At 41.4% G+C, this 14,715-nt stretch overlaps 1 protein-coding gene across 1 annotated transcript in view; it reads right to left on the bottom strand.

Moving 5' to 3' along the window:
* The window catches only part of AQP9 (aquaporin 9), a 41,683-nt gene extending 27,741 nt beyond the window's left edge, over positions 1-13,942 (bottom strand). Inside the window, exon 1 of the mRNA XM_046007167.1 lies at positions 13,590-13,942. Within this exon, the coding sequence (XP_045863123.1) occupies positions 13,590-13,700 (111 nt within the window). The 5' untranslated portion in view covers positions 13,701-13,942. The remainder of the gene's footprint in view (positions 1-13,589) is intronic.
* Between the last annotated feature and the right edge of the window lie 773 nt (positions 13,943-14,715).

The following is a 14,715-nucleotide window of genomic DNA, read 5'->3' as shown; positions in this document are numbered from 1 at the left end:
GGCAGAAAGTCCCAAGAGAGGACATACACAGTCCCTTTCCTCCTTAACCCCACCATGTCCCCCTCACTCATATATGTGACCCGCCTCATCTCAATAAGCTTTGGGGCTACTCACCCCCATCCGGAGGGGTGGGAGGAGAAACCCATTGAGCTTCTAGTGCCAGTGAATTTTTGGTCCCACAGATGGCATGATGATAACATCTCTGGGATGAAAGGTAGCACAGCCTCTTAGTGGCTTAGTTCCTGGAGGGAGTCTCTGTGGGGACCTTCAAATAAAGGACTGACTGCGGGCATGACTTTATCTAAAATGGCTATGATAGGGAGACCAAAAACCCGGTGCCCACTCTTTTTTTTTTTTTTTTTTTTTTTTTTTTAAGATTTATTTATTTATTCGACGACAGAGAGAGATCACACGTAGACAGAGAGGCAGGCAGAGAGAGAGAGAGGAGGATGCAGGCTTCCCGCTGAGCAGAGAGCCCCATGCAGGCCTTGATCCAAAGACCTTGATATCATGACCTGAGCGGAAGGCAGAGGCTTAACCTACTGAGCCACCCATGCGCCCCCTGGTGCCCATTCTTGAGGCAGGAGTCACTTTAGGGCTTTGTCAGCGGTTCCCCACCTCCTAAGGTTTTGGGGGTGGGGGGGTAGTAACTGGAGAAGAAGGAGAACAAAGGCCCATCTGCCAGTATATTCTCTGCAGACCTTGGTCCTCCAGCCCGTGCTGTAGGTATATGTTACCAGAAGTCCCACACCCTGCCTGCTATAGATCTTCTCAGTGTATGTGACGGTATCCATTGAAACACAGAATGATCATAGTCACAACAACTAATGCTTATTGCGTGTTTTTTATGAGCTAAGCACTTTCCATACATTAGCCCGTTGGTCCTCACAACAACCCTGTGAGTCAGGTCCTCTTACTTCCTCCATTTCGCAAATAAGGGAATGAAGTTTTTAGATGGGTTAAGAGAATTTCCCACCGTCACACGGGTAATCAGTGGTGGGGCCCGGGTGTGACTACACATAATTCTGAGCACTGGATAGGGGAATAAACACACATTTATAGCACGTATACCACACTGTCAAGCACATTACCTGCCGACATTTAACCTGCATTTCAAAAGTGGAAGACTGGAAAGAGGCAACCCAGAAACAGACTCAACTCTAGAGAACAAACTGATGGTCCCCAGCGGCGAGATGGTGTGTGTGTGGGGGGGGGGGGGGATGGGTGACTTAGGTGAGGCGGGTTAAGGGGTGCGTTCGTGCGTTCGTGATGAACACCCGGTATTGCACGGATGTGTTGAGTCACTATATTGTACACCTGGAACTCATATCGCCCTGTATGTTAACTAACTGGAATGAAAATAAAGACTTAAAAAGTGGAAGATTGGATAATTTGACAAAATTCATATGGCTAGTAGTGGCATAATCTGAACCTGGAGTCAGGTTTTCGGATTCCTGGTTCTGTGTTCCTCTTCTGACAATTGTTACTGTTTCTGTGGGTCTGCTTGTTCCCAGAATGCATATTTATGTGCGGCTTTCCAGTCAGTTAGTTTTCCAAATGGAAAATAAAATTTTCTCAATCATAACAAAATAGTCACACACAAAAAAAAAAAAAAAAGAAAGAAAGAAAAAAAAAAAAACCCCAAGACTGAAACCTGGACATTCTGGTTAAAAATCATTTGGTGGCACGTAGCCTGAGAATATCAGGATAAGATCAATCACCACTCAAGAACCAGCTGTACTTGAGAAGAGATGATATTAGGGCAAGCTCATAAAAACTGAGGAATCTGAGACTTGGGAACCAGGTGAACGGGCAGATGGCCAACCTCAGAGCTCTCTGAGTAGAAAAGAGTACCAAGAACAAAATTGGGCCTCAGAAATATAAGTGATTAAACACCATTATTTCTCACAAGCTAAAAAAAGAACAATGCTCTCCTTGTCTGACCTACATCAGGCATTCACATCCCTCAACTCATCCAAATAATGCTAACTTGGACGAGAACTTGATCATGATGCCAGGGCCTGAATAAAGAACTAATTAAGCATTTATTTATTAAGGTGTGAGTGTTCATATTAAGATAACCATGGTCTGATTATGCTGAATGTGATTGGAGAGTTGCTCAAGACAGCTCTCCCTCTATTCAGAGTGGTCTAACAATGGTAAGTACACCTTGGGTCACTTTCAGTCTGGAAGATCCCTGAAGACAGAAGAATTCTGGTGCTGATTAGTTTCTTAGATTCATTCCAGGCCCTGCAATTCCCAAAGTATGTTCCATAGATCATCAGTTCCATGAGATACTCCTCAAAAAAAGGGACTTGTGCAGGTGCCATGCAAATCTTCTTTGTGTCATTTCAATTTTTCTCCAAAGAAGATATACAGATGGCCAACAGACACATGAAAACATGCTCAACATCACTCATCAGCAGGGAAGTAAAAATCAAAACTACAAAGAGATATCGCCTTACACCTTTCAGAATGGCTAAAATCAAAAACACAAGAAATAACAAGTATTGGTGAGAATGTGGAGAAATAGGAACCTTTGTGCACTGTTGGTGGGAATGGAAGCTAGCGCAGCCACTCTGGAAAACAGTATGGATATTCCTCGAAAAATTAAAAATGGAGCTACTATACTATCCAGTAATCGCACCACCAGGTATTTACTCAAAGACTATGAAAACATTGATTCAAGAGGATATATACATCCCTATGTTTATTGCATCATAATTTACAATAGTCAAATTACGGAAGAAGCCCAGTGTCTAATGATAGATGAATGAATAAAGAAGATGTGTACAATAGAATATTATCCAGCCATAAAAAGGAATGAATCTTGCCTTTGCAACAACATGGATGGATCTAGAGAGTATCATGCTAAGCAAAATAAGTCAGAGAAAGATGAATGCCGTATAATTTTACTCATATGTGGAATTTAAGAAAGAAATCAAATGAACAAAGGAAAAATGGAGACAAACCAAGAAACAAACTCTTAACTCTAGAGAACAGACTGGGGGGGTGGTGAGGGAGGTAAGTGGGGGGATGGGTGAAATAGGTGAAGGAGATTAAGAGTACACTCATCCTGGTGAACACTAGGTAATGTAGAGAATTGTTGAATCACTATACTGTGCATCTGAAATCAATATAACACTGTATATCAACTCTACTGGAATTAAAATTTGAGAAAGAGATTTTTGCTCAAGTGAGTACAGGCACATCTATGTATTCTATTCCCCTCTTAGAGTTTATAGTGAGTGTTAAAAGCTCTGATAAATCCTATAGTTGAAAAAAACTGCTTAACTTGGTATAATCCACTGTTTTCCAAACATATTTGGGAAGGTCAGCCTATTTTTCTTTCACAAATTTTTATTTGCATCTCATGGAACTAGTGTTCTTTAGAACACGTTTTGAGCAACTCCCTAAAACACCTGGAAGGGAGAAATTCTGCTCAGTGAGCTCTTTTAGGAGGAGCAGGAGAGTGAAGAAAATGTACGTTAATATGTAAGATTTTTTCAATTACAAAAGGTGTTCCATAAGATATAAGAAATTTGTCTCTTTTCTATCCCAGATTTTATATTTTATTCTTTTTTTAAAAATCTCTTTGACAGAGAGAGAGCACAAGCATGGGAATGGCAGGCATAAGGAGAAGCAGGCTCCCCGCGGAGTAGGGAAAGCCTGATGTGGGACTCCATCCCAGGACCCCAGGATCATGACCTGAGCCAAAGGCAGTCACTTAACCAACTGAGCCACCCAGGCGCCCCTTATATTTTATTCTTTATGGTAACTAATATCAATACTTTCTGGTATATTCTGTCAAAAATTGTGTGTGCATGTTTCAGGAGTGTTTTATACATACCATTTTCTTCCTGCTTTTTTAATTCAATAGTTTAGTGAATCTTTTCATATCAGCATATAAAAACTGGCTTCATTATCTTTAGTGGCTACATAGGTGTCTATTGTAAGGATGCACCTCAGTTTCTTTAACCACTTACCTGTTGAAAAAGGTATAGGTTTTTTGGGAGGTTTTCTCCTAAGAAAATTTAAACTTCAAAATAGAGACTAACACATGTGGGCTGATTCTAGGCTGAGAAGGACTAAGCCCTCAGGTCTTTTTGGTCTTGGCTGGCCAAGCCAGGACTGTGTGTCTTAGTACGTTCAGTCAATCTATCAAGAAGGGGCCACATTTTGTTGGCATATTTTCTTCTAAAGCATTTTTTTTTTGGCTTTGTGGGTTCAGTGGGCTTAGGGATCCTACTTCAGGCATGAAATAAGGTGCCCACCAGATGTACAGAGTAACCTTCATTTTGGGGCTGTTTCAGCATTTCGCTCAGCTCTATCAGTTACCTCACTGTTATGAGGATTCTCTCCCTCATGGTCCCTCACTCTATGTGGTGTCTTCATCAAAAGCCTGATGAGTGAAGAGGAGGCAACTTCTGCTCTCGTGTCTTTGTTCTCCTTTCTTGTCAAGTAATGGGAACATGTTGCAACGGGCTCTGTCACTAAAGCAAAACCAGCCAAACCCATTCTGGAAAGTAGAAAACAAAAGTACTTCCTCATAGAAAGTCAATGAAAGAGGCAAGTTTTCTGAGCCAAAATTCAGACTCAGGGATCAAAAGCAGAGTTCTGTTTGGCAGAAGTGTTTGACTTTAGGTATCTGTAATCTTCAGATCAGTGACCCAGAATGGACTTTTCTCCCCAAGTCCTTTGGAACTCTGAAATTTTCCGGGCTAGTCTGGCCCTTCATGTTCACTGCTGATCAGGGGAAGTCTATAGGAAAGTCCTCCTTCAGCTGATCCTGACTCAGGTTCTAAGGACTTGAAAAGAACCTGCTTCATTTGGAGAAAGCATGGGATTTTCTAATCATTCATGGTCACACATCCCATGTAGGGGGAAGGGCCTGGAGAGCCATTTTGGGGGGAAAGTTCTCTTCAACAGAGTATGCACAGAGTATGTCTTCCTTTTCCAGGTTTCCACTTCACACTAATCGTATCTGGTAGGTGATACACCTGGGCAATCTAGCAGAAGCAAATGCAAACCGCTATGGAAGAATGACCCCACAGCTCAGGCCATATAGAATTCTCACAGAAAAGAACAAACCTTCCTGAAGAGTTTACAATACAAATTTACAAAACACTAAAGGAAATGATCCTTTGTCCATGAGAGTTAGTAAGTAAGATAAAGAGGATTATTAGCTCCCTCAAAACTTGAGATGACAGAACAATGATAAAATACCATAAATACATTAGACTTTAGTGAGTTAAAGAGACAAAAGAAACAAATGCAGAAGAAAAGAAATGCAATCTTTAAAAGGAACCAAACAGAACTTCTTGAAATGAAAACATGAACGAGGTGCATAAACAATGAATTTTGGAACACTGAGAAAAAATAAAATTAAATAAAATCATAAAATTCATCATGGAGAGATTAAGAGATATGGAAATGAGAGAATGGTTAAAGACATAAAGAAAAAAAGTGAGAGAGTTGGGCATATTTGCATACATAATAGAAGTTCTAAAAGGAGAAAACAGACTGGGGAAAGGCAAAGTAATAGAGTGGAGAATTTTCCAGAATTGGTAAAAATTATGAATCTTTAAGTTCTGATAAACAATGCGTCCTGAGCACTACAAATAAACCTTTTACTGTAGTGAATAACCCTTAGTCATATTGTAGTGAAATTTCAGGGGAAAAGAAAGAGAAACTCTTTTTGTTATTGTTGTTTTTTAAATTTCAGTATAGCTGACATGCAATGTTACACGAGTTTCAAGTATATGACGTAATGATTCAGCTTCTTTATAGGTTATGCTATTCTCACCACCAGGGTGGCTTCCATGTATCACAGCACAACAACATTATTACAGTACCATTGACTATGTTCCCATATATATATATATATATATATATATATATATATGCTGTACCTTTTATTCCTGTGACTTATTCATTCCATAACTGGAAGCCTCTGTCTCCCTCTCCCCTTCATGCATTTTGTCCGTCCCCTGCCCTTCCCTCTGGCATCCATCAGTTTGTCCTCTGTATTCGTAGGTCTGATTCTGCTTTTTATTTATTCATTCATTCATTATGTTTTTTTAGATTCCACATTTGAGTGAAATTATATGGTATTTGTCTTTCTCAGTCTGACTTATTTCACTTAGCATAATAACTTCTAGGTCTGCCCCTGTTGTTAAAAAAGGCAAGATCTCATCCTGGCTTCCTTGCCTTATGGCTGAAAATTTCTGTGTGTGTGTGTGTGTGTGTGTGTGTGCGCACGCACGCACACGCATGCTACATAAAGAAACTCTTAGTAGTAATCAGAGGAATTCAGATGAAGAACAACAATTAGACAAGCAACAGACTTGTCAACAGCAACAAGAGACATTGGGATGATACCCGCAAAATGCCAAGCAAAACCAATCATCAACCTAAAATTTATCAGCCAATCACTGAAACTTGAGAGCGAAATAAAGACAAACTCAGACAAAGACTGAGAAAGTTTATCCCTCACACACGCTTCCTCAAAATTTCCCAAAGAAAGCTTTCTTACTACACAAAGAAGGAAACTGCACCTAAAAGAAATGCATGTATTTAGGTATAATTAGCAAATAAACCGATAAATGATAGCAAATTTAAGTAAGTGATCACTATTAAAAACATCAGTAGTAAAAATAATGAGGGTAGAATTAAAATGTCAGGCAATGATGACGCATGAGATGGAATGGTTGATTACGGTCAGGATTTTAAAAAGTTTTCCCGTTGATCAGAAGGAAAGAGATGTTGACTCACTTTAAACTTTGTTAACTCAAGAATACACATTTGTACATTTTTAAAACATCCAAAACTGTAGCATATATTCTTCCAGGCAACAGTAGTAAAAACTCAAAAGCCTAGGTGAGAATAATTCGAGCACGATGAAGGAAAAGCCGGGATTTGACTCTAATCCCTGCTCCGCCACACACTTGCCTGTGGGCAAGGGGCTTGATGGTACTAAACCTTCATTTCCTCATCTGTAAAATAAGAACAACTCCTTTATCTCATGGATGTTTCCAGAACTAAAGAGTGTCAAATAAAATCTTTTTCTAAAAAAAGGGGGGGTGCCCTGGTGGCTCAGTGGGTTAAGCCCCTGCCTTCAGCTTGGGTCATGATCTCGTGGTCTTGGGATCAAGCCCCGCAGCGGGCTCGCTGCTTAGTGGGGAACCTGCTTCCCCCTCTCTCTCTGCCTGCTTGTGATCTCTCTCTCTCTCTCTCTCTCTCTCTGTGTCAAATAAATTAATAGAATCTTAAAAAAAAAAGAATTAAAGAGTGTCTGGGTATAGTGTGTGCTCAATAAATGTTAGCCCCTTTCCTTGTCTTTTTTCCTCATCACATTGCCATACTTGAAGGGAAGGCATCTCCTGCTCTGGGCCTTCTCACACCCTCACGCCAGCTGAAGGCACAGGGCAGGAGTCCACACAGATCCTACCATGTTCAGCTCTTTCTCATGTTCATAGTTAGAAGAGGGCACTGTCTTAAAGTAACAGAACTTTCCCCCCCCCCCACCGCAACAGAGGTATAAATCGATGAGAAGCTGAGAACCAAACATAAATCATAAGTAAATCATAGGAATCAGGTGGGACCGACGGTCAAGTTCTCTCTGATGTCCTCCTGCGGTGGGAAAACCACTTGAAAGATTTCTGTGAGCATGTGGGTCTCCGTTTCCTCATCTGAAAGACATAGGGGTGGGATGACAGATGCCACTTCATTTCAAAGGCAGTGCATGAGAGCCTGAGGACCGAGATTCTCCCACTATTCCCACAGACAAGCCATTTGTGGCCAGAGTCCACCAGGTACTGTTGACAGCAGAGGCTTCTGTCCTATCAGCTGTGGGAAGACTGACAGCTTGAGCTCAGTGAGACCCTCATCCTGGGCGGATCCTGGCTTGGAGTGGGTCAGGTCTCTGCAAAGCAATGAGCCAGACCAAGCAAGGAGGAATCAGAGAAAGGGCAAGGGACTGCTGAGTAGAAAGCAAGAGAGAGGAGTCAGGGTGTCTCTTTATGACCATTGGCCTGTCGGTCCTTTGCTCTGAGCCACAGGGTGGTCTCAAGGAGAACCCAAGAAATAGAAGCACTAGAAGGAACACAGTGCAACACATGGTCAATGTGTTCATGGGGGACATGAAATATGACTGAACCACCTCAGAACCCCCATGTGACAAGAGATTTGGGGGTGTTCGCAGGTACTGAAGTGGCCCATAAACTCTATGCTAACAGGTCTTCTATAACATTTCCCTGCCCTGATCATGTCTGTTCCATATAATCGTCTTGTGATGCCTTCACTATCTAATGTATTTTACGGTATAAAATTAGTAAGGTTCTCTTGGGCTTCCCAGGAAAGGAGTTAATTCCCACTAAGGAATGGCACATCAGGAATAACTAATGTCAAATACCAAGCCCAGTTCTTGCATTCATAAGCTGGGTGACCTTGGGCGAACCTCTTAATTATGTCACACCTGTTTCTCCACCTGGCAAAATGGAGTTGATCTCTCTTTCTCTCCCCACCCCACCTTCCAGGAAAGATATAAGTATAAAAATAAACAAGAATCTATATGAAATTTGCAACAACGTGGATGGATCTAGAGACTGTAATGCTAGGTGAAGTCAGTCAGAGAAAGACAAACACTACATGATGTCACTCATATGTGGAATTTAAGAAACAAAACAGACAAAGAAAAAAAAGAGACAAACCAAAACACAGACTCTTAACTAGACTGATTGTTGTCACCAGAAGGATGGTGGCGGGGGGGATGGATAAAATAGGTGATGGGGGACTAAGAGCACACTTGTCGTGATGAGCACTGAGGAATATACAGAACAGTTGAATCGCTGTGTGGTGCACCTGAAACTAATATAACACTATGTTAACGATACTGGAACTAAAAAAAAAATGTATATGAGAGAGCATTCTATGCTTCTTGGAGGAATGCACAGTGGAAACCAAGGGCAAGTGCATGTTTACGGCAGGGCACCTGGGCTCCACACTGATTTAAAGGACACAAGATTGCATCGGCCAGTGCCTCAGCTTCCCCACCAATTAAGAAGGGCAAGCAGCATCTATCTCAGAGCTGTCCTGCTAGTACCTGGGGATTCTAAATTCCTAGCAGTCCAAAATGTGCAGAATTATGCCCTGCAACGCACTTGTTTTAAGAACTAGCTTATTTGTTATATAGATTTTTATTTATTTATTTATTTGACAGAGATCACAAGTAGGCAAAGAGGCAGGCAGGGGGAGGGGGGAAGCAGGCTCTCCGCTGAGCAGAGAGCCCAATGCGGGGCTCTATCCCAGGGCCCTGAGATCATGACCTGAGCCAAAGGTAGAGGCTTAACCCACTGAGCCACTCAGGAGCCCAAAGAACTAGCTTATTTTAAGAATTTTCCTATTTTACTCTAAATGCTAATCATATATTCTTTTATTTCAAGAGCTCTCTAATCTGCACTACACCCACTCCAAGATCTGAGCATGCTTTGTAATAATTTTAAAGCCACAGAATTTCTATAGTCAGCATATCTGAGATCTCTTCAAGACAGAATGACAAACTCAGTGACTCTGGCAAGGTGGGGAGTTTGGTCATGTAGTCGCGGAGGAAGGCAAGAGCAGATTCAGAAAACACTGTGGGGTCTGACATTCCTCACTTACCGTCCACCCCACTTCCGCCCTCTCTCCTGCACTGCCCATTCCCCAATGCCCTCCAAATCCTATGTCCCAGGTCTCTGCTCATCCTGTCTCCCTTCAGGGCACAGATCAAGGCTATAGCAAGTATTTACATTTTTTCATTCTTAGAGATGCCAAAAGGTAGATCTCTAATGTGCAAGCTTGACAGAGTGAGACAAGAATTTAGAGTCTTTCTCAATACCCAAGTAGATAATTACCCCTCATAAATCCAGCCCTGGAAGGATGCCGTTCGGCGGGAGGAAATATGGCTGCTTGTTCACTTCAGCATCTTCGGCAGGGCGAACTCTGTGTCAAAGAATCCCTCCTCTATGTCACTTCACTATAGAGTAGGGAGGAGTGAACATAGCTACTGCAAGGAATGACTGGAGATTCTGGGACATAACAGCCCCTGAAAGACATTTTAATTGAACACCCCTTTGGGGGGTCCCAGTCACGTATGTGCAGAGTTCTGTGGCAGATGTTGGGGGAAAGGAGCCTACAAGATGTCCAGAAGGAGACCAAGCAGTTCTTTCAAACACTGCAAAAATTCTCAAGTGGAATAGGGTAAGGCGCAAGGACTGGGACAGGGAGCCAACATGTAATGAGTATTTCTTACATCGGGAAATTTCCATGGAGTGGATGTGTAATGTGCCCCTTGAAATCCCCAGGCCACAAGCCATGAGCAGGGGACTGAGCTGTCCCCTGTGCTCTACCTTCCCCTCATATCTGTTGGCTTCCACGGAGCTGTCTTTTCTGCTTCAGACAGCTTTGGGGTAAAGCTCATGGTCTGGTCTTATCAGGTGCCCATCAGCTAAACTGACATGCCCACGAGAAAAGGAGAGCTCATGCACCGTTCCGAGCTACAGAGATGTTAAAGTAGAGGGAGTCAGATTTACTATCTATCAGGGACACCGGGGAAGGAATTCCAGCAGCAGATGGGAAGTGTAGGCTCTAGAATTAGAAAGGATCCCAGTTCAGTGCTCTCCTGGTTTGGCCCAGTTGCTTCATCTCTTTGAGGCCTCATCTCTCCAACTGTTTATGAGTGTTAATAAAGCCTTCCTACTGCAGCTATTGTAGGGTTAAACAGACGTATATAAAGAAGCTAACATATGGGAGGTACTTAATACATGCTCTCTCCCTACTTTTGCAGCTCAAGGCTTCAAAACCTCTTCTAAGTATCAGGGAAAATACATTACACACCCAGCAAAGGCAAAAAGGCCTACTTATCCCATGACTACAAGGCCAAATTAGAGCCAGTTCATCGGCTTATGACTTAATCATTGCTGTTTTTATTTGTAGTTTACAGAGAATTTTTCATGGACTTTAATGGTAATGATAAGTGGGTCTCATCGGTCATTTACGCCATGGTGTAAATGAGTTTAAGATGCTTCTCCTAACAGCAGGTTTTGCGAGGAGGGGGGAAGATGGCACCCAACATCCCAACATCTGGGGGCAAACCATATCTGAAGTACTGGTGTGTCCTGTATATCCATTCTTATGTTCTCTTTTGCCCATGGATTATCAACAGGAAAAGCCTTTTACTATACAGAAGCATACTAAACGTACCAACAATGACTTTGGTTAATAGTTGGGCAAAACCACGAAGATTAATTGGTTTAAAAAAATACTGTGTTTGTGCAAAAATGTCTTGTTTATATACCCTTCAAGCCTCAATAAAAAGATTATAATCACAATTATGGATTCCATCAGAGGTTGCCTTAAAAAGTCAATGTACAATGTAGATGGAAACGAAACATTTAGGCAATTATTTGCTTTCACCACAAGATACAAAGTTTTATTTTCGACATATAATATGAAGATATTTCTTTAGCTCCTACCTTGAATACTAGAGGAAGATATGCTATTACTTATATGAGTAGAATGGTGAACGGCTGGAAGCAACTTTTATTTACTCAACACAGAGGGGATAGAATTACGAAACAGCTTCCCAGAGATCACGACCTGAGCCAAAGGCAGACGCTTAACTGTCTGAGCCACCCAGGCCCAGAAACAGCTTCTTATTAAGAAATAAAGGAGGTTTTAGCTTTTTCAAATTGCAAAATGGATGTTTAGTTCACTTCCTCCTGTGTTTTCTGCAGGACCCTGCAGATTATAACTGAATTTGCTCTACTTCTCTGTACCTCAGGTCACTAAAGAGCTGAATCCACTCTCCTCATCGGGACCAAATTGTCAAGTAACATGACCCCAGCATTCTTGTCTCACTGAGGGTGATGTTCCAGAAAGCACTGAGTAAGATCAGAAGAATCATGGGCTTTTATTTTCTCTCTTTTCCTTCAAACTACTCACTTTATCCACATTCCTAACTCAGGTAAGTGAGGATAGTCAAGAAGGAGTTGTCCATATGCCTTGAAAATACTTGAGTGAATCCAGTAAAAAGAGAATCTTAGAGACCAGAAAACTTAGGACTCTCTCTCTCAATTTACATGAGTTCAACTGTTTGAGTTCACACTTGTTTCTTGATCTTAGGCTTATCCCCTAAATTATAATGTATTTATACCAAGCAAAGAACTTTTTTTTTTTTGAGATATAGCTGACATATAGCACTATAATAGCTTCAGGTATACAACATAATGATTCAATATTTATATATATTTCAAAATGATCACCACAGTGAGTCTAATTAACACTTATCACCACATAGTTACACATTTCTTTCTCTTGACAACAAACTTTAAAGATCTATTCTCTTAGGAACTTTCTTTTTCTTTTTTAAGATTATTTATCATTTGACAGAGAGAGAGAGCAAGAGAGAAGGAACACAAGCAGGGGGAGTGGGAGAGGAAGAAGCAGGCTTCCTGCTGAACAGGAAGCCCAATGCGCTGGGCTTAATCCCAGGATCCTGGGATCATGACCTGAGCTGAAGGCAGATGCTTAATGACTGAGCCACCCAGGAACCCCTCTTAGGAACTTTCAAATATACAATACAGTGTTACTAACTGTAGTTACCATGCTGTACATTACCAGAGACCTTTTAAAGTACAAAATTTATGGACAACTCTCTATAACTTTAAGAAAAATGAAATTATTAATACCTGAAGTAGGGAATCTTTGAGCAGGGTTTTTTTGTTTTTTTTTTTTAAGAGCTAGTTAAAGTCGGTAGTTGTTGTATATGAGAATAATTGAACATTTCACTTTTTGCTCACAAACGGTCTGGCTCCAACTAAAAACTCAGCATCCAAAGAATACTATACTGTGCAATAAGACGGAAGCCTAGAGCTCATGCCACTTTAGTAGACTGTCCAGTCTTCCGTTAATAGCTGCACAATTTCCTGGCCAAGATCCTTGAATGGTTCTTAGAATCAGTCCTTCCTTTATGTATCGATCTATCTCATTAAAGTACTTAGGGATTAGCTTAAGGTAAACAAAGGGGGGGAAATCACGCAAAACCAAACCTGGAAGGTTGCAGAAAACATATTTCTATCTAGGGAAATTTCTGACTAAAAGTCAAGTGATCTGACAACACAGTCCTTTGCCAAGCATTTGTACTACTGAGTTGTTTCTTGCCATTCATATTTATTGACTGCCGATCCTTATTTCAAGGGACTGAGTCACCTCAGTGTTTGTGGGAAACAAACAAGGTATACATCAGTTAATCAATGAGAAAAATGTCTAACGGCTGACTTTCTATCCAAGCCAGCTCGGAGTCTGAGTAAATCTCTGAAATGAAGAAAGTAGTTGACTCCCCTTCTCCCACCCCTACCAAGTCTTGTGAATAAACGAAATGAGTACATGGAAACCTAACCTGTGGCCAGTAAATAGCCCAAAAGCCTGGGAGTAACGTGCTCTTTCCTGGAAAAGATGACTCTCGTGACAAACTTAAAGAAAACAAAACATCCGCCACCGGCTGCGGAGAAGGAGAGGCATAATTGGGTCAAAATCCAGGAAATACTTACGATCATTATGAAGGTGCCCAAGAACTCAGAGATGGTTTCTTTAGCTAAACTGCTCTTCAAGACCAGCCTTTGCTTGAAGCTTTTCCCCCTTCTTCCCTTCCCAGGCTGCATCGTGAGGTTTCTCCAAGGATCACTCTCTCCACCAGGACCCGCTTCTTCTGGTCCCTACTTCACTTGCACGTGAAAATGGAAGTTTTGACAACTGCTCACAGATTCCTGGAGATGTCTGGTGAGATTCTCTGACTGTGCAAACGCTGTCCCAATTAGAGCCCGTGACTTAATCCTCTTCTGGTGAAATTGCCATCCCCTGTCCACGGCTGTTTATCTGACTTAGCAAGTTAGAATCTGAAATCCCCAAAACAATCCTTTTTGTGCCTGACAGATTAATCATTACCTTTATTCTCAAGGTATTTTTTTTTCTCTGTTGGTTTTTGTTTTGTTTTGTTTTGTTTTGTTTTTAAGAGATGAGAAAAGAGATGTTGTGCTCGTTGTATTGCCAAACCACAGCGATGGGCTCTGGTCCAGAAGAGATTTGCATGTTACACAATTGCAGGCTTCTGATTTTTTTTTTCTCTCCTATTCAGAAGTGGGTGATTGGGGAGTAGTTTGGGACTATCAAATATACATACATCCCGTGTAAACATTCTCTTCTGAAGGAACTTTTCATGCATGTTGGAGAATATGGAGAAAATACAGATGTGGTGTTCTGCAAGACAAAATCACTCTTGTTTTCTTCCAATATCATTTCAGTGATTTAATGATACCTCCCTAACGCTGGGGGGGGGGGGGGGTAAAAACAATTGTATCCATTCTAGAGATGGAGAAATTAACATACAAAGAGACCACTTCAAGTTTCACATTGCAAGACTTTAGGACAGGATGGCTCTCCTCCTTGATTACTGTAGCTGGGTTTCATCTACTGAGGACAGACCGGGATCCAAGAATCAGAATGACGGAGAGAGCAACTTGTTGACTTTCTTCTAGAGAAGGATTCCAGTTTGAGAACCAAGTTGCTCCCCTTCATTTTCCATGAAATATTTAAGCAAAATACATAGAAGATAAACTTGAAACCATACAGCTTGAAGATCAAAGAGACACCCCAGTTAAATAAGAAAGGGATTAAATA

The sequence above is a fragment of the Meles meles genome, chromosome 6, assembly GCF_922984935.1.
Source record: "Meles meles chromosome 6, mMelMel3.1 paternal haplotype, whole genome shotgun sequence".
Lineage (NCBI taxonomy): Eukaryota > Metazoa > Chordata > Mammalia > Carnivora > Mustelidae > Meles > Meles meles.
This window is presented reverse-complemented; position numbering and strand designations above follow the sequence as displayed.